The 27,455-nt window shown below is 47.9% G+C and overlaps 1 protein-coding gene across 5 annotated transcripts in view; it reads left to right on the top strand.

Moving 5' to 3' along the window:
- Positions 1-26,262, top strand: part of CAMK1D (calcium/calmodulin dependent protein kinase ID) — a 346,472-nt gene extending 320,210 nt beyond the window's left edge. For 4 of the 5 annotated variants that reach the window (XM_036452768.2, XM_036452785.2, XM_036452757.2 and 1 more), the window contains 6 exons: positions 8,637-8,749; positions 10,125-10,203; positions 16,473-16,560; positions 17,470-17,587; positions 19,937-22,907; positions 23,110-26,262. In XM_036452768.2, the coding sequence (XP_036308661.1) occupies positions 8,637-8,749; positions 10,125-10,203; positions 16,473-16,560; positions 17,470-17,587; positions 19,937-20,055 (517 nt within the window). In that variant the 3' untranslated portion in view covers positions 20,056-22,907; positions 23,110-26,262. Of the gene's footprint in view, positions 1-8,636; positions 8,750-10,124; positions 10,204-16,472; positions 16,561-17,469; positions 17,588-18,962; positions 19,135-19,936; positions 22,908-23,109 lie in introns of those variants that run through there. The other variant, XM_036452778.2, reaches the window with a different exon arrangement.
- The last annotated feature ends 1,193 nt before the right edge of the window (positions 26,263-27,455 follow it).

Raw genomic sequence — 27,455 nt, 5'->3', positions numbered from 1 at the left:
TGGAAGCTGCCCTCTAGGAGCAGCTAACTGCTTCAGAATATTAATCCTGGAGAAGGGAAGGCAGGAGACTGGCATTCACTCACATGACTGACATGTATTGAGCCTGATATGTGTCTGGCACTATGATGGAGCTGCAGGATGGATTCATTACCTCCTGGCCTTGGAGCAGCTTACTGTCTGCTGGAGGCGACAGTCAGTAAACACGTACATTACATCCAGTCTTGCTAGCTGTCACTAAGATGGGAGGGAAGGGCTGGGAGAGCTCCCAGGCAGGGCCATGAACCCTGCCTGGCCTGAGAGGTGACCGTGATCTGAGTCTCTCGGAGGACTGACTTTCAAAGCCATTGTGCAGGGAGATTGATGGCTTATCCTTCAAGACCTGGTTATGTGAGGATATGGCACGCTGTGTGTTTGAGAAAAAATGTACAAAACCATCTGAAACCTGATTTTAAAAATATAGCTTGGAAGATTTGATGCAATTTGAACATTTGATATCTAAAACTTGGTGATGGGGAAAATAGAATCCTCTGAATTATCAGGTTGTTAATTCACTAGTGCCATACTGGGCCAACATAAGAATCGAAAGAGGCCTTATTATTTTTTAAATGTGTATTCTCTGGAATGTACGGCAGCACACAGAGGCAGGAGGGAGGTAGTGCACAGAGAGTGAAAAGACTCAAAACGTGCACAGAGAGGGGAAGGGTTATGAGTTCACACCACTGAGTCTGAGCTAGATCTGTGAGCAGAGATGGAGGTGGGAAGAGTGAAAGTTCCACTTCACACCAGCGAGTCAGGAACGCTGGAGGTGGTGGGAGAACTTAGGAAGGGTGAACTGGAAGCACGTGAGCCGGGCTAGATGGCCTTCTGGTGTCTGCTTTGCTGGCCATGCTCTAAGGCACATGTGTCAAACACAAGGCCCGCGGGCCAAATCCGTCCCGCCAGGCCTTGCAATGTGGCCCGCACTGCGCTGTCATCACTGCACTCCGCTGCGTTTCCATCACAATGACAGTTTATGACTGTTCAGTAAACCATTCAGCCCGCGATTTAGGCTGGATTTTAGATTTTGGCCCCTTCTCTGATTGAGTTCGACACCCCTACTCTAAGGGCTTGCCTTCTGGTCATCCTCAGAAGGCAGGTGGGACAGTAAATGGAGCCAGGGGGCAAGTGAAAACAACTGAAGGTCAAGGTCAATGGGATGGAGGTGCCAAAGCTTTTCCCAAATGGAGGTGTTATTCTGCACAGACTCCGAACTGCTTACCAATCAGATCATGACTGACAGAGGGAGAGGGAAGAAGGGGGAGAGAAGCAAGGGAGAGAAGCTTGTGGGGGAGATAGGGAGAAATGAAGAGCCCAACAACCAAGAAAGCAATGTCTAGATGCACAGGCCGAATTGGAAATCTGCCCAGTTCGGAATCACCGGATAGGGCTCATGTTATTCATCTCCAGGCTGGATATGGGCGCCCTTCGTAGCTTCGGTATGAAATACATTACTTGTGAGAATAATTTCAGCTGCTGAAAGTTTGCTGTGTTTTCCCTGACACAGCATTCCTGGTGGTTGGAAGCTCTCCTCACTCTCCCTCCCCGCTGTGCCCGCTGTGCCCGCTGTGCCACTGGTAGCGGGAGCAGAGCTGGAAATGGTCTTGTCCAAACTTCCTTCAGGCATGTCTCACCCATAGGAGGAGGCGGACACCTCTGTGTCATCCCCAGACTTCCCAGAGGTGCTGTCCATGAGGCTAGTGCAAGCTTATAAAGGTTATGCACTCAGAAGGAAGTTGGGCCCTGGGTCATATACAGCTGGTGTGAACAATGTATTTTCTAGTCCAACCCTGAACCATGTGCAGAATTTGGTTTTAACTATTATAGTTTTCTCCAAGTAGGTATGCTGGTTCTCACACTTGGGGAAGTGTTTGGTCTTCCACTCCCTTCCTGGCTCCCAGCCTTCAGCTCCACTTGTGTATAAACTTCCTAAAGGATGTGTTTCCTTTTTCTCCTCCAACAGTCTTTCCTTTCTCTTTTAGATCTTTCCTTTGTCTGCTTACTCATTCTTGGCTTTGAAGGCGCTGATCTCAGGGGCTGGCACGGGACGGTTACCCATTGCTGTTCATCAGCAGCACTTAGCTGATGTCGCCTGCACATGGCTTTCATGTGGGAACCCTTCCCTGACCGCTTCCAGTTTGCAAGAAGAAAGCTCTGCCGTGCATCTACTCAGACATATAGATCTGAGTGATCACAATGCTGACATGATTGGATGACATTTTTGTAACAATTCAGGTTTCATTGGTCTCTCTGGTCTAAAAATCTGAGTAACATGTTGAAACCTGTTTTGCTCAATAAGAGGGCCTTGCACGAGAGACTTATCAGCTTAAAAGGCTCTGCTTTATTTTATTATTTGTAAAAGTCTGTTATATTATCCAGAGTCAGAGGCAAACTCTGCTTCCTTCGCACAGGCCCTACCCAGTCATTAAACACTTGATTACTATCAAGGGCCCAGAAGGAAGGGCAAATGGTGCTGCCCAGAGTTGGTGTGTATTAATCAGACTCTAGTTTCCAAAGGAGGAGCGCCCACATCTGATGGATTTTGTGAATATTTTTCTGAGACTCTATGCCTGGACTGGCCTTTTTGTGGCTTATGTATCAATAGTTGGCAGTACATGGAGGGGTTTGTTATTTCAGTGTCCTGGTACCCTGGGCTAATTGCATACAAATTACTCTTTCTTCATAAATATAACTTTGAGTAAATGTTCTCAGGAAATCTTCAGCTTGTCCTAGAATTGAAGGCGTCTAGGCTCACACTTGGAAAAGTTGGAGCACAAAGATCAAAGCTTAAGCGCAAGTACATTCTGTCCTCCAGTCATGACACAGCACACAAAACAACGCCCAGAGGCGGTTCCACTCTTCCCGCCTTCCTCAGCAGGATGTATGGTTGGGGGGGGGGGGGGGGTGTTAATTCTGAGGCTGCATAGGATTTGAAGGTGTGTGGCTTCATTCTCACGTTCAGCATGTAGGAGATTGGACCGAGTCCCTGGGGCTCATCTCCTCCCCCCTCATGTTGTGATTCCTGATGGGGAGCAGTATCCCACTCAGAATGTTTCGGCTGAAGGACCCCGAAGAGGATTAGATGGCATTGGTGGGATGGATAAGGTGAAGGAGCTGGCATTTGCCACTTCATGTATTGTGTCTGTTCTCTCTAAGTGTCCCCATCCATTGGTCTGTCTGTGCACCGCTGGGTGTTTTATATAAAATATGCATTAATATGCAGCATATGTTTATAGATTGCAATATCTCTCTATAAGGTGGGCACTCCTTTCTTTAGTCCCCAGAAGAAGCAGTCTGTGGCAGGATGATAGTTTCCCCAGGGTCGCTCGCCGGCAGTTGTGGGTCCCGGATCTGAATCTGTGGCCTCCTTTCTCTGAGGCCTAGGCTGAGGCGCACACGGGAGCCTCAGAGAGCAGACCCTCCTTAAAAATCCCCTTCCCTTCAAGTCCCTCCATCCACTTAGATCAAACCGCAGCTTCTGTGTTGCCATTTTTTATGGTTATTCAGTTATCAGTGTGAACTGTCGCACTCAAATCCTTTCAATATGAAATATTTAAAGTAAGTTTTGGCACTTTATAAGCACGTTGCAGGAATTTAGAGAATTCGCTCACATATATTATTTGGTAACTAGCTAAACTGGGTCGGTGAGGTGCGCCTGCCCAGTCCCACGGAGGCCCAGGAGGGATCCTGTCCTCTGAGTTTCCTTGCAGCTCCACCTGGGAGCTGAGTGCCGAACTAAGGCTACGGAAAGGGATCCATCAGGGTTTGGTTCAGTTGTCTCCAGCCCTCTTTCCCACAGACAGGGCTCAGTGTCCCGGCCCTTCTCCTCCCATCTGTCATTCCCGAAGGCAAGCAAGGGAGATTTTAGGTGTTGATTTTTCTAACTTCAAGGACTCTGAGGAGTCCTTTGTTTCCTTGGCGGGTCTTTTAGCCTTGTTTCTGGCTTTGCTTCCAAATGTATCTCATGTGCAAACACGACATCCCGGCTGCAGAGGCCGGTACAAGAAGGGAGCATGTGTTTCCCCATCTTTGCAGTAGCATGTATGGCTGTCGTGCTTAGAGGTTGATGTGGCTCTGGATTTGGATGAGGAGAGTTAATTTTTGGTCCAACCCTGAGATGAGATATGAGCAAGTTGCCCAATTGAAATAACCCCATCAGCACACATTCAGTGAGACAATGTGTCTAAGTTGTGTAGCCCAGTGCCTGGAACATAGTAAATGCTCCACAGATGGTGGCTATGGTCATTAGCTTTTATGGGACATGCACAAACATCGTAACCAGTCTGCAGAAAAGCCATCATCCCACTTGTCCTGTTCAAACATGCTGCACACTGAACTCTAAGGAGCAAGGGCAGGGTGTCTTCACTGCTCCGTGATCAGCGCTCTGTGTGACATTGCTGCTCAATAAAGGGTTGGATCAAAGTGGCATTTGTTGCTCTTCGTGAGAGCTGTGAGCACATAGATGCCAGATGTGCTCAATCCAACTCTTTCTCTTCAGGACTCACTTTCCCAATTTCCTACAGGACAGGCTGGACCAGATGATGACTTCTGGACTCCAGAATAGAACTCTGAGGTTCTCTGCTCATCCCCCTGCTATACACAGTCCTTCTTCGATATACTTGCCAGCTTCTGGTTGGGAGTTCAGGTGGGAACATGGGTACAGTGGAGGCCAAAGTGCTCCAGAGCAGGGAGGTGGACACCTGGAGGCACCATCCGGGCACAGGGCAGCTGTGCGCCCTGGAAGGCGTATTGAAGACTTGCTGTGCTCCTTCCATCTGCTGTGAAGGACGTCACCTATAGCTGATGCTGTTGGCGATTCGGAGGCTTCACTGCAAAAATTATAATGTTTAATTAAAGTACTTTCTCCAGAACAAATGCCCATTTCAGGGTATTCAGCCCTATTTCTGAAGTCCTCTGCTCAGTGGGGACCTGAGGGCAGCTGATGCTCAGTGAGTACCCGAGAGGGAAAAAGCAAGCATATTCCCCCTGCTAGGGACTTTCTGGAACATGCAAAGAAACAAACTAGCTTTCCTTTTACAGCCATAAAGGCAATGCTAAACTTCCAGGCAATTTGAATTCTTGTACCTCATGTACATATATCCATGCTTTATATGCCAAAAAAGTTTCTGAAAGGCATTCACAGGAAATTAATAGCAGGAATGGGAATGTGGATCAGGAAGGTAATTTTCCCTATACTCTTCTATATTTAAACTCTTTATGAGCATGAATTCCTATATAAGGCTTTTTGTTTTGTTTTGGTGTGTGTTTTTTATTTTTTTATTTTTAAAATATATTTTATTGATTTTTTACAGAGAGGAAGGGAGAGAGATAGAGAGTTAGAAACATCGATGAGAGAGAAACATCGATCATCCACCTCCTACACACCCCCACTGGGGATGTGCCCACAACCAAGGTACATGCCCTTGACCAGAATTGAACCCGGGACCCTTCAGTCTGCAGGTTGATGCTCTATTCACTGAACCAAACCGGTTAGGGGTTGGTGTGCTTTTTTAAAGAAGAAGAAAAGTAAAAGCACCTGGGCCCTGCTCTTAGAGGCTTGGACCCACTCAGTCTGGGGAGGATTCAGGGTTTTTCTAGCTTCCCAGGTGAGTCTGATGGGCCCTGGCCTGGAATCACAGCACAGGTCACACCTCCTCCCAGGAGCCTTCCCTGATCATCCCTGTCAGGCTTCTCACTCTCCCCCAAATTCCATCAGCAATTCCAAGGAGGAAATCACACACACACACACACACACACACACACACACACACACACACACACCTGTCTTGGGCCTCTAGGACAGCAGGGCTCACTTCTCATGCAGCTCTTGTAGCCAGCAGCACCTAACACAGTGCCTCAGCCCCTCCTCCCCCTCAAAGTTGCCTCCTGCAAACCGCTCTCGACTCAATGGCACAACTTAGAGAATGGAGGGCCTGGTGGTAGAGAGAGGATGTACATGTGTCTACTGGGTGTGAGCAATAGGGACTAGTGGAGACTGTGGTAAACTGGCTGGATCAGCACTGCCTATGGGCATTCAGTCACATTTGTTTTCAGTCACTGCTGGCTACACCAAATACATCTGTGGGCCAGATGAAGCCTGTGGAGGATCAGTCTGCAGCTCCAGTGTCTATAAATTCTTGCTGAGTGATCTTACCCACTCTCCCAGCTTGCATGCAAATGGTGATGGCTTTAATTTAGCATCCCAAACCACAGAAAGTCCCTGGCTTCAGGCATGTGTCCCGACTGCCTGCTGGCTGCCCTCACACACACCTGGTCCAGCTCACCACAGCTTGAATGGAATTGTTCATCTATCCACTGTGGGATGCTGGTGCCTTTAGTTGCAAAGAACAGATTCTTTCCAGTTACCTTAAGGAAAAGGGATTTGTTGCACGGCTTTTTGTGGACTGAACAGAAGCCCCCCACACTGGTACAGCCCAGGGCACTGGCCCCTCTCACAGCCTCACTGGTATTTCCCTCTTGGCATATCTGCTTCTCTCTCCACATCTGCACCATCAGCTCCCTCTCTTCCCAGCCTTTCCTAATCTTCAGCCCAAGCCTAGACAAGACCCAGTGTGGCTACATGAACTAATTCAGGCTGTCCCACGGGTCCCCCAGGGGAGGGTCAGGCTCACATACACACACACAGCAACTGCTCAGAGCTGCTTACCTGAGCGGAGCCAGCGGAGGAGGAGTTGGAGCTCTAGGTGCTGTGGTGACATAGGGGCCATTCATGGACCTTCTCTCCTCCTGTGTCCTCACCACGGAGATGGCAGCCCCAGTCCTTGCTGGAGACCTGCTACCCTGGCCTTTACTTGCCACACCGGAAGACCCCAGACCCTCCAGTGTTTTCTCTCTGAACCCCTTTGGGAATCTTTCTGTCCCCCCAATCCAGCTGCCACCACCTGCAGACACCTATCTTTCCTTGGCTTGGTACAGCTGCTGTCTTCCTGCCTCGTGTCTACCCTTCCCTCAGCTGCAAAGCCATTTGCCCAGAAACCTCCTTCATCTATACCTTTTGGGGGCTTCCTGGTGCCTGAAGGATAGACTGTCTACCTCAGTGTAGCAGCACAGCCTCCACGGCCTCCCACTGTCCGTTTCACCACTGTCTCTACTACTCACTGACAGGTTTTACGCCAGAGCAGGGGCACATTGCTCTTAGGTTCTTGAATAAACTGTGCCCTTTATGCCTCCATGCCTTTATTTCTGGCTAGCCCTTCCCCCTGCGGCCCCTCTGTCTCCTATAAAACTCTGCTCATCCTGAGACAAAGCACAGGCCTCTGCTGCTTCCTCCCTCAAAAAACTATTCTGATTCAATGTCCGTGCTCTCTATACTCATAACAATTTTTGCATATCTCTGAAATCAATAAAAATATTTTAATGAAATGGGTACTTGGATCCCAAGTCAGCCCTGTGGGGATAGAGGCTTTAGAATCCTATCAGCCCAGGAAGGTCTTATAGCCATGAAAGATGTCACCAGCTAGTCCCCTGTGCAGCCTGGCTGGTGACACTATGTTTTGTGGCAGGAGGGGCAGTTCCTTATTTGCTGACAAGCCTCATCCCTTGCAGACCTGGAGTCGGTTGATTCCTGTTAATTTGTCCTCATTACGCAGATCTCTAGGCTGTAGCTGTGTTCTGAGCAGTTTGGCTATGTGGGAAGATTCGGGGCCTGTGTGGGGGCAGAATTCCCACTGTGGCTGCCACAAGTTCTGTGTGATCCAGCTTACACCTGGCCTTGCAGAACCCAGCCCTGCCTCCCGCTCTGTCTACCCTGACAGCCCCAGCCGCAGTCCCACCCCTTCCCACTGTCCATTCCCAACCGGGCCTGCCTCTGCCCCAAGTGGGCCTCCAGCATGTATGAGACCTTCCCCTGTGTCTTGACCAGCCAAGCAAAACGGGACAGGAAGTCACAGAACCATAGCATCTTAAAGCCAGATATAATATAAGGGATTTTCTGGTCTGTCCTCTCCATGTTCAGATGAGAAAATTTTGGCCCAGAAATTATCAGTGCCTACTGATGGTGAAAGTCACATTGGAGATGGTAGTAGAACTGGGGTGAGAACTATAACCTTTAAAATACCGGGGTTTGGCATGATAGGGTGATAGCGTACAAGTTAAGGTGACCTGTGACAACTTAGTACTCACACTGATAACATTTCTTTTTCTCCCTATGATGATTTATTAAACAAAATGAACCTAGAACAGGCCCTAAAATTGATAATAAACTTACGTTTTGTGTGTTTGTTTTTTCCCACTGACCCATCATCTATAAAGGGGCAATATAGACAATAAAGTCAATAACACTTATACACAGAAGGCTGTCTGGTGGGTTTTAGCTGTATGCGACTCTGTGTTGAATAATGTATGGAGTCAGGGTGGATCTCAGTGATCGCCTGAGGTGGCCCTCTTGGTTCTTGAGTACACCGCGAATTGACTTGTGTGCCGCCTGTGCCTGCAGAGTGTGCGATCCTCACCAAGACTGTCTGCAGCACGCACAGGGGGGTTTTCTCCACTGGAGTGAGAAAGGCCTTCTTTGCAGGCAGGTCCTGACTGCCACACTGGAGATGCAGCGTTTCAGATCCTTCCTTTATCCTGTCTTCCAGGCTCTGTGGCTACCCTCCCTTTTATGATGAAAATGACTCCAAGCTCTTTGAACAGATCCTCAAGGCAGAGTATGAGTTCGACTCCCCCTACTGGGATGACATCTCTGACTCTGGTAAGTCTTGGCTCCTGGTGGGCCGCCCTGGACAGTTCACCCTCACCTGACAGGATGCTCTGCTCTTGGGCTTGACTAGCAAAGTGGAGGGCAAAGGGCCCAAATAAAGTCATGGGACAGGAACTCACTCCTCTACCAAATCCTAGCCTTGCCCTGACCTGGGTGCCCCAAGGAGTGAGGCCATATTAGCTACTACTATCTATTGAGTGCTTACTGTGTCCTAGTATAAGCTGTGGACATGTGCTCTCTTGCTCAATCCTCAGAACAGCCTATCAGATGGTATTACTATTAACCCATTGACAGATGAGGAAACTGAGGCCCAGAAGGTGAAATAACTTGTCCCAAGTCACACAGGTAGTATGTGGCAGAGCTGGGACTCAAGCTCAAGACCAAATCCAGAGCCCACATCTCAGCTGCCACACCACACTAACACATCCCCAGGAAAGGTCAGCATTTCCTCCTCGGGGGTAAAATCAAAACCAAGGCCCATATAAACTGACGACATCTCTCAAGCTGATACGAAGAGGACAGTAGTAATACTTCCTATCAAGAAGGGTGGTATAAGAAGGAAATAAAATAATAAATGAAACAGAGTTTTGCACTCATTGATGAGCTATTCAAATATTGTATTTTATTATCTGTGTTATTTCCTTCTAACTGGAAACATCTGCTTCCTTCCTCGTCTTCCAAAACCTGAAGAACAGTTCACCAAGGCTTGCAGGAGAGAGCCACATGGGGGATAATTTTACTTCTCACCTGGGTAGGGCATGCCTTCCCCAGGAGCCTGGTCTGTGGGCGGTGAGCTGCCACACCACATGAGGCTGCAGATTCCCAGCCTGCCCCACAGGTGTCATCTTCTGATCCTGTGACCTGGTCTCACATGTTCTCATTGCCTTGCTGTTGGGCCACACCCCATCCTGGCCTTCAAGCACCCCACTTCCCACAAGGGCCCATCTCACTGTGCCAGCTAGTCCAGGACCTGGCCAGCTTAGCAAATGTTGAATTCTAAAACATGCACAGGACCTCCACAAATCACTCCCTACAGCCGCAGTGAGCAGAATGAAAGTCCCATGGTGACAAAGATGCTTAATCTCTGAACCAAAAGTGTCCCTAGCTGCCAGAGGGAAGGGACTTGAGCTGGGAGGGCAGGGCCCAGCCCTGGCCTGGCTGCCCCTTCACTGGCAGGTCACCATTCAGCATTCCAAACCTGAGTTTCCCTTTTCCCCAAATGCTGGTACCCGTGTCCAGGATACTGTAAGGTCTGTGGGGGGCTGGTCTTGTCATTTCCATGCTACACATGACACTCTCAGAGACTGCTGATGTCATAGCTCAAGCCACAGACTGATTCCTTCCCTTGTGCTTCCTTTCTGAACAGCAAAAGATTTCATTCGGAACCTGATGGAGAAAGATCCAAACAAAAGATACACATGTGAGCAGGCAGCGCGGCACCCATGGTAAGAATGCCTGCCCACTCAAGAGGCCATGAATCTCCCGCCTTCCCGGGGTAATGTCCAGGTGGCTGTCAGCAACTGGGAAAGCCCAACAATGCTGCATGTCACTCTGCCAGGGGCCCCGATCCTGTCTCATGGCAGCACACGGGATCTTTCATTCTTTCAGGCTCAGCCTCCCACGTGCACTAAGGACAGGTTAAGTGTGGGAAAGATAGCTGTAGCTTTTTCATTTTACATGAATATTTTAGGACCATGTTTAGTGAAGGTAATTGCCCAACGAGGCATTAAGATGGGAGTTTTATTCCTTGGGTTTATTACTCAGTAGTGAAATGAATTGGGTTATATATTTTTCCCTTCTAAGGTGCTTTGCAAGTTAGTCTTCCTTCACTTCCAGAGGGATCAGCTGATGGTTGATGCATTCTATGCACATTTTCAGCAGCACCCTTGAGGCCACCTTGGCTATAAAACTTAGTCGATTTGAGCCATGTTCACTATCAACTAGCTGTGATTTTGGCTTTATATTTAACTTCTCTTGCCCCATTTTTCTCATCTTTAAAACGAGGACACCAATACCTAGTTGATAGTGTTGGTGTAAGAAATAACTGAGATAATGCATGTTGAGGGTTTGGTGCGATGTCTGGTGTAGAGTAAATGCTTCGTTAGCTGTTATTGCTAAAGCAACAGGAGCATCCACTTAAAGCAAAGGCCAGAAGCATTAAAATATGCAATATAATGAAAACAAATGCTAGTAACACTCTAGAAGACTGTCCCAGGTTTATTCCATCATCCTGTAGCATTTCCTCCAGGGTCTCAAGTGCTGGTTATCCCCCAAAGAGGAGCTGCTTAGGGTAGTGCCATATCCCAGTTTCACAGCATTTTGATTTATAATAACAGCCATCATTTATTAAGCATCTATTATGTTCCAAGTACTGTACTAACTGCATTAATAGTATCTCATTTTGTTTCTTTACAATAACCCTGTAAGGTAGGCTTTCTCTCTGTGTCAGAGATAAGGAAATGGATTTATTGTATAAAGGTGAGTAACTTAGCCAAGACAATACAACTAGGTAATGGCAAAGCCAGAACTGTTTCCAGCAAGAACTAGGGAACTCCAAAATGAGTGCTCTCCCCCACGTGCAGATAAGAGATGTAAAGGGAAAGTAGGAAAGGGCTGGAGGGGTAAATAAATAATTTTCTGGGTAAGGAGGCAGTTTTGATTATATATCATCTTGATTATTTGTTTTAGTAAGTCATTCTGTACAATAGGTCAAAGTATGTGGCCATAAAGATAATCAAGTTTTCTTACCTTTTAGACAATGGGCCTTTAAATCTGTAAGAACTTTTTTTCTGTTTTATTGAGATATAATTGGCATACAACACTGTGTAAGGTTAAGGTGTACAGTAGAATGACTTGACATTCATATTTATTGTGAAATAATTACCACAATAAGTTGAGTTAACAACCATCACCTTAAAAATTGTTTTTTCCTTATAATGAGAAGCTTTAGGATATACTATAATGTAGTGTAACCATATTCATCATGTACATTATTACATCCCCAGAACTCATTTGTCTTATATGTATGAGACTTTTGGGGTTATTTTATAAAGGATGCAAATGACCTCAAAAGAAGGGAAGAGCCTGGCTCAGTAGTTGGCATTGGAACCAAGGAGTCGTGGGATCTATTCCAGTCAAGAGCATGTACTTGGGTTGCAAGTCCCCTGTGCTGGTTGGGGCCAGTGCAGGAGGCAACCAATTGATGTGGCTCTCCCATATCGATGTTTCTCTCTTTCTCCTCTCCCCCACCCCCTTCTTTCCACTCTCTCTAAAATCAATGGTAAATATATCCTCCAGTGAGGGTTTTAAAAAAGAAGGGAAGTGATTTGCTTCCAAGTACTTGTTCACTAATACAGCCTCACTTCATGGAAGGCAGAAGGAGGCCAGTCAAAGCCCAATTTCTCCTTCACCAGCCATTTTTTGAAAAATCAAAGGAGAGGTCATTTTTACTCAAGAGTAAAGAAGGAGAGACCATTGCAGGGCCTGGCTGAGGGACAGGGTGTCCTCAGCAGAATCTAGGACTTCACAGAGGTGCGAGCCACACGCTCAGAGAACCCTTTCACCGGGCCATCCAGACAGCGGGGGCTGCAGGTCCGAGAGCGGCCTGGGTCCTGCTGGCAGCATATGCTACACACCCATCCCTCTTGCCACAGCACCAGTATTCCTGGAGCAAGAGGGACAGAGCAGTGAGGTGGGAGAGGAGACTAGAAAGGAAGGCAGACTAAGGTTCTGGCATGGGCCCTGATTGTCCTGGTTTTGCCACTATTACTGAGTGGTGGGCAGGCCCTTTGACTTTTGGGCCTTCCTGTAGAACTGAGATCATAAATAACAGTAGTATATACCATACAGGGCTTTTCCAGGGATTAAATGAGATAATACACACACAAAAGAAGAATGCCTAGGACCTAATAAGCCTCCAATCTATAAGAATTGCCATTATTTTAGGATTGTGCTGAGGAATTTGTACTTTTCCCTTTGGGCAGTGGGGGGGTCCCTGGCAGGTTTTAAGCAGAGTAATCAGAGTTACATTTCAGAAAGCTCAGCCATGCTGCCCAGGAGAGGGTGGCTGTGCTGTGTGCTGTGCTGATGAGTCTGGGGCATGGGAAAGTCATGTAAGAGGTGAAGTCCTGAGTCATCAGCCTGGGTCACATTAGGACATGTTAGCTGTGAACTGAGCACACAAATGCCTTCTTCAGAGGTATTTTTTCCCTCCAGTGTTTTGTAATTTTTACTATTCATTTCAAAATTCCCAAGAAGTCAAGCATGAGAAAATGATTTTTAGAAGAAGAGGAAGAGGAAGAGGAAGAGGAAGAAGAAGAAGAAGAAGAAGAAGAAGAAGAAGAAGAAGAAGAAGAAGAGGAGGAGGAGGAGGAGGAGGAGGAGGAGGAAGGAGAGGGAGGAGGAGGAAGGGGAGGAGGGAGGGGAGGGGGAGGGAGGAGGGAGGAGGGAGAAGAAAAAGAATGTATCTGATTCAAGCAAATTAAAAGCCCCCTTGATTGCCTGTGTAATATACACACACACACACACACACACACACATATATATATATATATATATATGCCTGTTTCTTTTATTGGGTATGTGAGATTCCCAGGTGAAGAATGTGGATTCAGCTGAGAACCAGGGAGGAGTGGAGTGGCTGTCCCAGTGACGCCTGGCTCTTGCAGCTTAATCAAGGCCACCGAGGGCCGGGAGAGGCCTCTGGAAGTCACAGACGCCTCCCCTTAGCCTCGAAGCAGACACTCCAGCCAGGAGGGGGCTCCTTGTGGAGGGCAGCACCCATCTCACCGGAGCCCTCCTGCAGGCCTGTTTTCACCTGGTGGTGCATGGACAGGGACTAGCAGGCTGCTGGCTGACGGACAAAGAGTAGGAGATGGCAAGCGGCATGTGGGAACCCATTCCTGGTTACAGGGCAGCATCAATACAGGGAAGAACAATCTGAACCCCAGTCTCCAGTTTCAGTGTGTGGCAAGCAAACCAGAGTGATGATCCTGGGCCCCGGTGATCAGTGCCCATGACAATGGCAGCGTGCCCACCTTCAGACCTGCCGTGTCCGCCAGGCCAGGGTGGCACCTGCGGCCCTCTTCTCGGTATTCACAGAGACCCCTCCCGTCTTCTGTCTCTCCAGCCACACTGGAATTAGGACACAGCCTGGGAGGCTGGGAGACCCCAGCTGAGGCACACAGCCAACCCCTCGCACGCCTTGAGCAAGTGGCTAGAAACATGCAAAGTCAGAACTATGGAGGCCAAGCAGCTTGTGTAGGAAACACAAGAACACCAAAGGCCAGGAGAGATGATTGGTGCTCTGTGTGGCAGAGGACAGAGCAATGAATATAAATGCCACCTGCAATGTGGGAATAGAGGAAAGACTGAAAAGCAAGGGATCATAGGAGGGGGGTGTGTGTGTGTGTGTGTGTGTGTTTAAGGAAATTCTCATGTAGTGGAGGCATCATGTATCACGTATCCCCAGGACAATGAGATGACAACTAAGGCTCCTCCCAGTTCTCGGATTCCTGGCCACCTTTTGTTGATGGCTGTGGCTGACCTAGCAGCACTGAGCATCAAGAGCCCATGCCTTGTCGCTGTGACGGCCCAATCCTGTGAGCAGCAGCCTCCATTTCCTCGTGGTACCCGGGGAGAGGGCTCCTGGCAACTGCTCCCAAGGCCACTGCTCAGCAGGAGTCTATGGACCTGCATCTGCCCTGCTTGATTCTCCCCCAGTGCAGCTTCCCCTGGGGATGTGGGAAGGGAGCATGGAACATTCCAGAAATAATTGGAAGTGTGCATTTTCCCTCCATCTGGGCCCACGCTCACCCACAGAGAAGGGAGTGTCTGCCTGCTCGCCTGCCTGTTTGGTTTGGAGGGCGGCTCTGCACTGTGGCCGTGCTCAGCTCCGCGAGTTCCATACTTCCTGCCACTCTGTGCAGCTGTTTCCAAGAAAGATCTGGCCACGGGGTTGGAATGGCCTCCTTTCCTGAGGATGCAGCTTTATAAACAGTGCAGGATGAATTACTCAGCAAGCTCTCCAGGAGAAAACGTCTGCTAACCATGTCCACAGCCCTAGCCCCCGGCTGTTGGGTTTGGGATGCTTGCCCACTCAGACATCCTATTTCTATTCACAATGTGTCTCGGGGGAAGGGTGATTGACAGTTGTTGGGAGTGGAAATCTAGTCATGGGGTTAGGTCTGAGTGTCCTCTGGGCTAAGTGCCTTCAGCCTTGCTGGGAGCAGGGTCTGTAGAGGGAGCTGCTTTGAGCAGGAACATCAGACTGGATTCAAGACGTGGCCCAGCCTGGCACAGACTTAATGTTCATTCCCTCAACCATGTTTTCAGTTCTAAAGTGAAAGGCTGGGTAGGAACGTATTTTATATCCGGGGATTATTTCTTGTCTAAATAGACCGTAAGCGTCTCCCTTTCATTTCCCAAAACATGTGGACTTAGTAGTCTGGCATCCGGGCTGCTTAGTGTCCAGGAGCCTCTGGGTCTCGGAGCAGCAGGTTTCCTCACGTACCTTCCAGCCAGAAAGGATGCTCAGTGTCCCTGTCACCTGTCTGCTTTTCAACTTTTCCAAGAGGCAAGATATTATTTTTTAGGCATCGAAGATGAACCTAGAATGTCTTGGTTTGCTGGTAAGGAAAGATGGAAGGTTCCAAGTCCAGAGGACTAAGCGCAAAATGCAGCTTCCTCTGAACCTGGGGGAGGCCAGCGGTGACTGTGGAGGGAGGTGGAGGGAGGGAGGGGAGGGATGCGTGGGAGAGGACCTAAGAATGACCTGCAAGTGATGACTAAGACCAGAGAGGCTGTCAGGGAAGAGGGAAGAGGAGAGAGGGAGGTGTAAGATGGGGTGGGGGCAGAGGGAGGGAGGCATAGGATGAGGGGAACTCTAAGGACAGGGGGTAAAAAGCAAACCTACCTTCTTCTTTTCTAATAGAAAACTAAGGAACAAGTAAGAACTAGTGCCCAGTAACACCAAGGACCCAACTGAAGGCAAAGTGGATGTGGTCCTGGCATTTATGAGGGCTTATCTGAGAAATTCAGGAGGAGAGCTGTCAGCAGAGCTGAGCTAGAGTTGGGCCCTCTCCCTGAGCACAGAGAAGGGCTGGGTGCCCAGGGTGGCTGTAGATGAGCAGATGCTGCAGAGCTCAGCTCAGTGAAGATGGAACCAAAAGGGAGCTGTGGGTCGCAGATGTGAGCTGGCCCACAGGAAAGAGGGCCCAGGAAGGCAGAGGGGTCTCGGGCAGGAGGAAGCTGGAAGAAGGTCCCTGGGAGGTTCTGGTGGTCAGACCAGGCAGGGAACACTTTTGAGGTGGTGGAGGCAAAGCTGCAGGTAGAAAACTGGCATAGAGATGGGGGAGGGGAAATGAAGGGGAGAAGGATGGAAACTGAGGGCAGGGTGTGCTGTCATTGTCGATGTCGCAGGAATGGGGGGTCAAAAAAGGGAAAAGTGAGAGCCAGGCAGAGGTCAGCCATGAAGGTGCTGCCCTGCCCTTGCGAGATTACAGCGCATGGAAATCGACAGGACTTGGGATAGAAATGGACAGAACTTGGAGTGTCCTGTGATCTGCGCACAGACAAGAGAGCCCGGGAGGGCGGGGGCAAGCCAGCAGCCTCGGGAAAGGTTTGAGGATGGGGCTTCCAGGAAAGAGGGTCCATGCCAGACCTCCCCCCACACCCCCCAGCCTCTTCAGAAGAAGCATCTTTGCCTGTGTTTCAGGATCGCAGGTGACACGGCCCTCAACAAGAACATCCACGAGTCCGTCAGTGCCCAGATCCGGAAGAACTTCGCCAAGAGCAAATGGAGAGTAAGTTCCGTGCTGATCAGACTCCCAGTGAGTCTAACCACTCACTTGCTTTGCAGTTTGACTTTTTTTTTTTTTTTTTTTTTTTTTTTTTTCTGTCTAAGGGTTACTGTCACTGCGTTTGATGGAAAAAAACAAAACAAAACAAAAAAAACAACCCAGAACCTCACCCAAATAATTCTGCTAATCTTAACCAATAATAATGAAGACTTGAAGGGACAGTCATGGTGTGAGAGGAATGAAGTCTGAGATTTAAAATTTCTCCTCTCTGAGTCACAAATGGCAGTCGCACCAGCTCCAACTCACGTGCTGTGCCTTAGCGGGGTCTTTGCTTTCTCCACCTGGCTGGGACTTGTAATAAAGTGACATGACGGGGAGACGAACAGGAAATCTGAGTTGAACCCATCCATCCTTTCTGATAAAAATGTGATGGATGTAAATCTTTGGGGCTTTGTGACCACTGACTGGTTACCTCAGTAAACTGGTGTGTTTACTAACGACACAGGCCCTTAAGTGCAGCAGGGAGAGGCCACACAGAAACAAACTCAGTTCCACTGACCTCCTTTATTCTGAGGCTATTCTTTAGTACAAAGTCACCAGTAACAGGGAAATTAAAATTATTTTAAAATGTCATGTTTTCTAGAAGTCACTACTCTTAGACTACACACAGAATTAGTCTACGTTTATTCTGTATGTCTAGTATGTGAGAAGGAAATTTTTTTTCCTCCAAAATATATTTTGATTGTACTTTTGGAAGAAGGGGCAATACAAATTTTCTTTCTAGAAGTATCATGAGAACATTTTTGAAAATTTGAAATGCTTAGAGTAACAGGGAAAATAATAGAAGGCAGTCTGCATCTTTTTCAGTAACTGGAAGCATTTTGCCTACTTTTTTCCTTTCTTGAATTTCAGCAAGCATTTAATGCCACTGCCGTCGTGAGGCATATGAGAAGACTCCATCTTGGAAGCAGCCTGGACAGCTCAAATGTGGGCGTGTCGAGCAGCCTCGGTTTGGCCGGCCAGAACGATTGTGAGTATGGAGCCAAAACAGCTTCCAACTGGCAGATCTGGGACAGAGAGGAGGGCGCTGTCCTTTGCTGAGTGCCTGCTGTATGTTAGGCACTTTCAATAATGTTCCCCATTTAATACTCCCAACAATCCTAGGTCATGATTGAATATTTTAATTTTTTTTCTTCTTTATCACATTTATTGGAGTGACATTGGTTAATAGCATTATACAAGTTTCAAGTGACATCTTTATATTATGACATCTGTATTTGCTATTGTGTGCTCACCACCCGAAACCTAGTCTCCTTCTTTCACCTTGTATTTGACCCTCTTTATCCTCCTCATCCTCATCTCCCTTTCCCTCTGGTAGCCATCAGGCTGTATCTGTGTCTGAGAGTTTGTGTGTGTGTGTGTGTGTGTGTGTGTGTGTGTCTTTGTTGCCCTCAGTTTTACATCCCACACATGAGTGAAATCACAAGGTTCTTGTCCTTTTCTGCCTGGCTCATTTTATTTAGCAGTATTTCATATGGCAGTATTTCACATTTTTTATGGCCAAGCAGTATTTCATTGTGTAAATATACCAATTTTCTTTATGTAATCTTCTACTGAAGGACACTTAGGTTCTTTCTAAGCCTTGGCCACTGTGTATAATGCTGCAGTGAACATAATGATACATATATCCCTACAAATAAGTGTTTTCAATTTTTCCATGTAGGTACCCAGAAGGGGTATTACTGAGTCATGTGGTATTCTATTTTTATTTATTTGAGGAACTCCCATAGTGTTTTTATATTGGCTGCACCAGTTTACATTATGAAAATTCACTATTTAATATTCACACAACCCTAGGCACTGATATTTTTATTTATAGATGATGAATCTGTTTCAAGTTCATGTCTGTCTGGACAAAAGCCCAGACACTTTCTGCTCTATCTCTTTGCTCTCTGATTTGCTTGTCATTGAGTCACTGTTAAAGGTTGAGGAAGGGATGGCAGAGACTCATGGCAGCCTGCTCTCCCTGACTTTTCATCTTTTTTTTTTTTTATGAGGATGATGATAATTGGAGCTCATTTATATAAAGTGCATTGGCTTTACAATCATAGTAATCATATTTCATATTTCATTGTCTTTCATCTTTGCATGGGATGTCATGTCATTGAGGATGCACTTAGACTCCCCTTATTTCTCTCTCCCATGTCCCCCTCTATATGTTTATCTTAATCTCACATCCGGCCATCCCATTTGAGCAGTTGCCTTGATCTTCCCCATCAGCCCTCGATTCCTAGCTATGGAGCATCCTTCAGGCAGCGTGGTTTCATTCTGGGCATCACAGTTCTTCTCATTTCCCTTAGAAAAATGTTTGCTTCATCACTAAATAATCCTTCCATCTCATTCAGGAATCCCAGCCCTTCAGTTTTTCTAAGAAATCTCCATGAAGATAAACCAAAGAATTTATATACTTAACGTGCATAGCCCATGGACATGGGCAGTAGGGTAGTGACGACCTGGGTGAGGGGGTGGTAAGGGCTGGGAAGAGGGAGGAAAGTGAGATGGGACATATATGTAACACTGTCAACAATAAAATATATATTTAAAAATGAAAAGAAATTTCCATGAGTCCCCCAACCCAATTGCACACGCCTGTAGACCCATGTTTCCAGGTCTGCATAGTTCCTCTCCACCCTCTGGCCAAAGGAAACCCACAATCAGTCATTTCTTTGAATATTTATGCAATTGCTCTGACAGTGAAGCCATCATAATCATTTAGTTTATATATCTTCCAAGCTTGCAAAGTGCATGGGGAGAACACCACTGGAGCTTAGCTCAGTGGATTCATCCACATCCAGACCTCCCGGTGCAGCACTTCTGCTTGGGACGCATTTGACTGTGGTCTGTGGAGGCCGTGTTCAGGCCAGGGCTGCTGAGCTCACACGGGAGAGGCAACAGCCCCCTTGGTGTGCTCTCTGTCACTGATGCTTCTTAGCCAAGAGTGTAGACCACACACAAGCAGGGGTTATAGGGGCATCACACTCTCTTCATTCTTTAACTTCATGAAGTGTAGTTCTCATAATGACAGTGTTTATTCAGCACCTAGTTTGATACCTAGTACACAGTAAGTGCTCATTCTGGATCCTATCAGAATACCCCATGTGGCATTCAAACACAAAGCAGTAATAAGTATAATGAAAAGAGGAGGGAAAATTTGGTCTAGAAAGAAAGCATTCTGAACACATTGCAATTGCTTTCCTATGGATAGGTAAATGTTTAGGGCCCAATGTAGAGAACTTTGGCCCCTACACAAACCCTTGCCATAAGAAGGGGGAGTATTTCCTTCTGAAGTTTGAATCCTTGTGTCCACTTTCCCCTGCAGGTCTGGCACCCTCCACGCTCTGTAGTTTCATTTCCTCTTCATCAGGGGTCCCCGGAGTGGGAGCGGAGCGGAGACCGAGGCCCACCACTGTGACGACGGTGCACTCTGGAAGCAAGTGACTGGCTCTGGAGGTGGGGCCCCGGGGCGAGGCCTTGGGCAGAGCCAGGGAAGGGGGTCCCCAGGGCCACCAGTGTCACCAGCCACCCCAGAGTGATCCCACCTTGCATGGTGCACCTACCTGCACAGGACTGGAAGACAGAAGTTTTTTATGGCCATATTTTATACTGCAATTCTGAAGTGTTCATTTCTCACAAACTGTACTGACTCAAGGGAGCTGATTTAACAGGACCTGGTGCTGTATATATGAATCTTGCAAAGCTCTAATGAATGGACTCTCTTTGTCCTCTCCCCAACTTCTGTCATTTCTGCTCTTCTCACGCTAGGTAACTGTCTATGTTGTATTTTTCATTATTGACATAAAAAGTTTCAACTGGATTATTTAAGTATTGGTAAATATTGCACATTAGGGTATTTTTTTTTCCTTTTAAGATATATGTCTTTGCAATCTATACTTAGTTACATGACCTATATCGTTTGCTTGTTGGTAGTAAAGTTTTATGTTAACCATTAGGAGGTATTTTCCCCTCCAAGGCGAATTTCAATGGATTTTTAAAATGTATAAGAAGAGGATCAAGAAACTGTCTCCAAAGTGAAGCATGCACTTTACTTCTCCTTCTCTCTGTCCTTCCCGGACAGCTGAGCGGCGCCGCTGGGCTGGCTTCTCTGGCCACATGGGGAGGGCCCTGCACAGCCCTTTCCTGGCACCTCCTCCTGCAAATACCCGGCAGCCAGAGAAACGAGGGGCCTCGTGCCCCCAGCGCTCCGATATTAAGAAGCCTGCTCCCCTGAGACTAAAACTTTAGAGGCTGGACTTGCTGTGGAGGAGATGCCCACCCAGCAGATGGTTAAGGACCTTCCTCACAAAAGGAACAAGATGCCATTTTGTTTAAAGTGAACTTTCCACGCTGCTCTCATTTCTCCTGGGGGTAACCCATGGAATCTCTGCTCTCAGCTATGCAGTTTTCAAATTAATCGTTCTTTCTCTCTTTTTTAAAAAAAATGCATTTCTAATCTTATACTGAAAATGACCTCCAACTTATATAAGTTGTTTCTGCACATTTTCTCCTGTTCTTGTGTGAATATTACCTGGAGGAGGAGAGGGCAGTGGCTTGGAAAAGAATTTATCTGGGGTGGTAAGGAAAGGTGAACTGCCAAGCAATCAGGGCATGGGCTGCAGGGATGGCCAGAGACAGTCTCAGCCAAACCCAACTGGCACTGAAGCTTCCCTCTGACCAGGGCTGTCTGAAAACCAAAGACAGGTGATGGGGGCGGGAGATTGAAGGATTCCCAGGGTGTAGGACTTGCAGTGCTATAACTGGCAATGACCCGGACAAACTGGGCCATGAAATTCACCCACGTGGTGGGTGAGTGTGCAAGATAAAGCAAGCACAGTGTGAAATCCAGGGCAAACCACTTTTCAAGGAGACTTCAAGGAGGCTGTCTTGTAGAGGCAAGCAGGTGGCTCCAAATGCCAGCTTTGCAAAAGCCTCCCTCAATGGCCATGCAGCGCCATGAGTCTGCATTCTGCACAGACAGCTCAAGCTCATCGTGTATCCCTGTAGGTCTGCTGATGTCCCAGTGACTTGCCTAGCTGTTATCCTTAAACTCTGCTCCTGCATTTGGCCAGATTTGACAGGTCTAGTGGGTCAAACCATCTTCATCACTTCCACATCTTTGCCTATGTCCAGGCCAAATGTTTAGCAATAGCCTTCACAACACACACACACACACACACACACACACACACACACACACACACACTATTCAGCTTAGAGCTCCATTCTGTCTCCTTTAGGGCAGCAGAGCAGGTATGCATAAGAGCAGCTGGGAAGACAGGAGCTGGTGTACCGTTTCCACATACCTCATGGGCACTTAGCCCCTGGGCAGGAATCCCACTTGGCATCTGTCACACATGCAACCAGAGTAAAATCAGACGATCACTCTTCAGAATCTACAAAAAGCCTAGAAAACAACAAAATTACAACAGAGCCCGTTAAGAAATGTGTGTCAGCTGAATTGGATATTCAGCCACCCGGGCTGATGGATTTGCCCTAGTCATTGCCAATGAGTGCTGTGAGTCCTACACCTTCAGAAGGGCGATAGCATGCACCTTGTAAAGAGAATCTGAGGAAACAGAGGCATCTCTCCAGGAGGCTTGGTAGGATGTTGCTCATTGATAAGTGTGATGGAACATTTAAGTTTCTACAGTATAAGAAAACAATCATTAACGTCACAGGGGGTGAACGTTTGCCTAAAGTTTTGAATCCTTGTGTCCCCTGTCCCCTGCAGGCCTGGCACCCTCCACGCTATGCCTGCTCTTTGCGTAGTGTCCTAGGAACTAAGCATTCAGGCTCGGAGCAAAAGAAGACAACTTTGGCTAAACAGGCCAGGCGCTGGCACGTAGGAAGCAGATTGTGTTGCTGGTGATTACATTGTTTCCTGGAGCTGATGTGTGGGGTGTGTGTGTATTCAATTAGCTTGAGAGCATGTCTTCCCTGAAAAAGTGTGGAGCAGCTGAAAGACGAGCCTGCTGCAGGTGTCCTCCTGCGGTCTGGGGCGGCTCTCAGCCGGGCTGGCCTGTAACATCAGGTTCAGTCAACACAGTGCAGGGGTCAGGGACTGGTTTCAGCCCAAAGCTTGGCCTTGATATCAGGCAAGTCCGTACCATCTCAATGCCACCAGACTTAGATAATTTCCTGTAGTTTTAGGAAGAAGAGAAGCTAAGTACTATGTGGAAGAGCTGTTGGTCTTCTGAGAGAGCCTGAGTGGTCAAAGGCTAGAGGTTCTTCAATATCTGTAGTTGGTAGTATTTATGCTTCGTCACAACACAGGAAGATACCCTAGAACACATGTGTCAAACACAAGGCCCGCGGGCCAAATCCGTCCCGCCAGGCCTTGCAATGTGGCCCGCACCGCGCTGTCATCACTGCACTCCACTGCGTTTCCATCACAATGACAGTTTATGACTGTTCAGTAAACCATTCGGCCCGCGATTTAGGCTGGATTTTAGATTTTGGCCCCTTCTCTGATTGAGTTTGACACCCCTACCCTAGAATGTGCCTTTTGTTAAGACCTGATGAGTAGCTGGCAGAGTCAGATTTCACCAGGAGTAGCTGAGCATTTCATATGTGCACCAGCTGATGCTCACCCTGGAGCCAGTGTGTGTGGTGAGGCTGAGGGTGGATCCCCGGCCCCATCACAGGCTTCCTGGACCCCCATTTGGTCTCCTCACCTTCTTAGAGCAAGTGGGTTTTATCTCACCTGAATATTATATGTGAAATAGTGTCCTTGGATGCTTTTTCCCTTAGCTGCCTGTCTGTGCCTCCCTTGCTTTCCTGGCCTTCACCTCGCCCTTGAGACCATAGAGAAGCTAGCATGTGTCTGAAACAGCGAGCACCTGCTCACTCACAGGGCCCAGGCAGACCTGCAGCGTATCCCTCCTAACCAGGTCCCTGGGGTCCAGACTGCTCACTGCGCTCCCTCAGCGAGCACACGGGACTATGGTGTTGGGTCAGCATGGGGTAGCAGCTGGAGCTGAGAGGGGCAGGGCCCGCCCACACGAACTGTGCACAACCACAAATGCTCTTGAGAAAAGATTCCAGATGGAGCCACAGCAGTGCCAGGGCTGCCCATGGCAGTTTCACCACCTCCTGCTGCCCTTGGCTCTGTAGGAGAATAGAAAGGATTGTCCTCTTCATGTTCCCTTAAAGAAAACTATGCAGCATGCCCAAAGGGCAGGCATGGCTCTGCATTGTGATTCCAATCACTTCTGAAATCTCACCCCAAGAATGGAGCAGCACACACACACACACACACACACACACACACACACATGCATACGTGTACGCACGGGTTTGACCTTTTACAGGATCCCACTCTCCAGGAGCTCTTTACATAGTGTCCTAGGAACTAGGCAGTCCGGCTTGGAGCAAAAGAAGACACCTTTGGCCAAACAGTCCAGGCGCTGGCACTAGGAAGCATGAGCCATCTGATGAAAGGGATTAGGCAGGCACAGGACCTTTGGACTAAGTTTCCTTGCCCAGCGCTAATCCCATTCTGTTAACTTGCCTGCCTTGGTGTCCAGCAGGTCCTGGATGGGTTGTGGGTGGGAGAGGGGACTCCCCTTTAGAATGAAGGCCAAGGACACCAGAGACAAAGAAAGGGAGCCCAAGGGAGGCTCCTGAAAGGAGGCTGACCCTCTCAAGGAGTAACAGCTCCATCTGATGGGCCCACTGGAGTGTGTGAGGTTAGACGTTTTCAGTTTTGAACAGAAAGGAAAGACTGTGTCCCAGTGGAGACAACTCAGAATTGTTAAGGCTCTGTAGTATGGCCCTGTGGCCCACCTACGCCTTGGCCACTACCGATTTCACGCTAGGGAAGCCACACAGAACCATCATCGCTCCAGGGCTGAAGACAGAAGCACTGGGCCACGTCTTTGCCCTCCTGCCAGCAACCATTCTGCTTTATGGGACTTCACAGGACACTGCGGGGTTCCTTTGGACATGAGAGAGGGAAGCAAGAGCCTGCAAAGGGCAGCTCCTCCGGTTCCCGGAAGAGAAGTGAGATGCACTCTTTCCCAGGCCCACACAGTCACCTCTGGCCGATGGGACGGAGGTCCTCTGGTAGGCAGTGCACGGGGCCTCCGCAGGTTCCCGAAGCAATGCCACTCCCCTTCTGTCTGCTCACACTTGCAGTCTGCCTTTCCTCAACACATTCCAGACCAAACACTGTCTACTTTGTCTCCAAAATAAATGTGTAGAAATCCACCATGCTTTTGGGGGAGCACCTGATCCTACTTGGGGGCTTCAAGTGTACCTGACATTTGCCAAAAAAATGTGCTCCAGTCCATAGGTTTTCAGAATTGAAAATGTTAAGATAGAAATGGTGAACAGGGCAAACAGATTCCTAAAAGGAGGGACGCATTCCCTGAACACTCAAGAAACTAGTCTGTAGGTGAGTTCACTACTGTGAACAGCAGACAAGGAGGAGAGAGAGGAAGGTAGAGGCCCACACCCATCTCTGGCCCAAACCTTCATTGTGGTCCCCATGCCTTGTGATCTGACACCAGGAGTGGGCACAGTGGCCTCGCCCCACTGTGAGGATGGCCCTGCATGCCTGCCAAGGCCTGGCCCACCACCTGCAGCGGGAGGAGCTCAGCTTGGGACTCTGGGGCCCCATGTCTACAAACCCAAAGGCTGTGCATTGGGCAGCCAAACCCACAGCATGTGGCTGCCATGTCCGGTTTTGTGGACTAAGTGTGGAATGGCTTATTTGTATCTACACCAAAGGGACAAACTGTTGCATCCATCCTTTGTACTAAAGCTGCTTCTGTGTTTGCTATATCTGTTTTTAACCCTTTGGTCTCCAGAGAACTTCTACGATGATTACCTATTCCTCTTCTTTACTGAATTATTTTAGTTAGAGGTGATTTTATTTTCTTATGGACAGGAAAAAAGAAAACAAGAGGAGTGTTTGAGGCTTCAGTCACAGCGATAAGATGCCACCAGGGACTTGAAAGCCCTAAACACCAGATAAATTACTTCTCAAAGCAAAACCTTAACCTGGACAGACAGGTTCCTGGCCCTCATGGTAGGCCTGAGCTTTGGGGAACTGGGTGCTGGGACAGAGGATGCGGGGGAGGTGGAGACAGAGACTGAGAGAGAGGTTTGTACTCTCCTTCCCAAGGCATTTGGCTTCAAAATGGAGTGAGATGCTGTCCCACTGGCACCAGAAATGGTTAGTTTTCGAAGGTGGGGCCACCTGTTTCAGAGAGCATTTATCTCAGTCCCATGCTCAGGTTGGAAAACATAAAATGTTCATTCTGTTCAGGATCAAATTTGGGACAATGTCTCAATTGGCTCTAGTCATTACACATGCCCTTCTTGCAGCTCTCTCAGCACTGAGCATGTTTTCCAAAAGGAATGTCCCCATGTCTATTATTACCAGGCCTGCAACTGGTTCCATTTTCCTATGAAAACATGCTTGTCCAAAAGAAGGGAAACTGTGCATTTATTCCATGCATGTAATAAAATCTGCAAGAAGTGTACCCCTCATAGGTTTGCGGCTCTGCAAAATTGTGAATGGGCAATGTAGCAAATGATATTCTGCCTTGACAATCATGTACACATATCAAGATTTCTAACATAATGATAACGGGACTGATGGCTTCTTATTTTCCTCCAATAAAGACAGTTTAATCACCTTCAGATGTATGTGGTTTGTTTCCTACATAAGGAGGAGGAGGAGGTGGGTGTCCCAACAGCTCTCTCTCTCTTCTCTCTGAAATTTGGATTTGAAGGAAAGTTTTGAGTCCCCAGAAACACATGAGGTCCCCTAAATATTTCACATCACTGGTCCAATGAGCAGGAAGTGCCATGGAGGGATGGGCATATCTTGGCTTTGAGGTATGTGGAGGGTGCCCAGTTGAACATCTTGCTAGACAGGAAAGCTCCCCCTTTTCCTTGCTGCTGCAGAAGGAGGTTGCAGTGAGCCCAGAAACTCAAATCACACTAATCAGATGGTCGTCATTTCTTTAGAGAAAAAGCCAAGGCTAATTCCAGGAAGCCCACTCTGAGTGCCATTAAGAGTCCGTGTTCTCAACACAGCCTTGGAGTTCTCCATGCCCCCCAAAAGATTCCTTTTTTAGTATAAGGCTGGCTGCTATATTTTTGTGAGATTTTTTTTTTTTGGGGGGGGGCCTGTGGGAGACTTACAGTTTATAGGTCATCGTATATATGGAGGGAATTGAGCCTGATGTCCAAACAATTCCCCCAATCAAAATAGTAACCAAAGGATTCCAAAAAGGCAGTAGAGTAAGTGGAAGCTACACTGACACACTCGCAGGAACAAGCTGGAAATACAATTAACTACAGAAGAATCACCCTGAAAAATCAACTGAAGATTAGCTGGAGAGGGCCCTGATAACCACGGATGAAAAGTGGGGACTTCATAGAGGTTGGTAGAAAGTTCAGAGGTGAGAAATGGCTGGCCAGGCTCCCACGAATAGCAGCTGAAGTCCTAGGGAGATAGCTGTGGGGGGTTCCCACTGAAAACTCTGGGGACTAAACCCCAAGCTAAGGTCCCCCAGCAGAGAGCACCAGAACTGAGAAAGGTCCTCACATAACAACTGGCTGTGAAAATAAGCAGTCTGCCAGTGAGAGACGTTTGGAAATGCAGGCACTCTCTTAAAGGACCAACCCACAAAATTTTGTGTGTAGATATTCATCTGGACTTTGGCAAAGGGAAAGCTGAGTGAGGAGAGTTCAGGGTTGGGGGCTCTGGGGTTGGACATTGAAGTTGAACAGTTTCTTGTGCTGAGTCATTCCCTCACACTTCAGAGATCTTTTTCCCTCAGGAATTTATTATCCAGGTGCTTTTTGCCTGGGGAGAGGCAGGAGAG

The sequence above is a fragment of the Pipistrellus kuhlii genome, unplaced genomic scaffold (assembly GCF_014108245.1).
Source record: "Pipistrellus kuhlii isolate mPipKuh1 unplaced genomic scaffold, mPipKuh1.p scaffold_m20_p_1, whole genome shotgun sequence".
In the NCBI taxonomy this organism is placed as follows: domain Eukaryota; kingdom Metazoa; phylum Chordata; class Mammalia; order Chiroptera; family Vespertilionidae; genus Pipistrellus; species Pipistrellus kuhlii.
The sequence above is the reverse complement of the archived record's forward strand: the minus strand, read 5'-3'. Positions and strand labels throughout refer to the sequence as shown.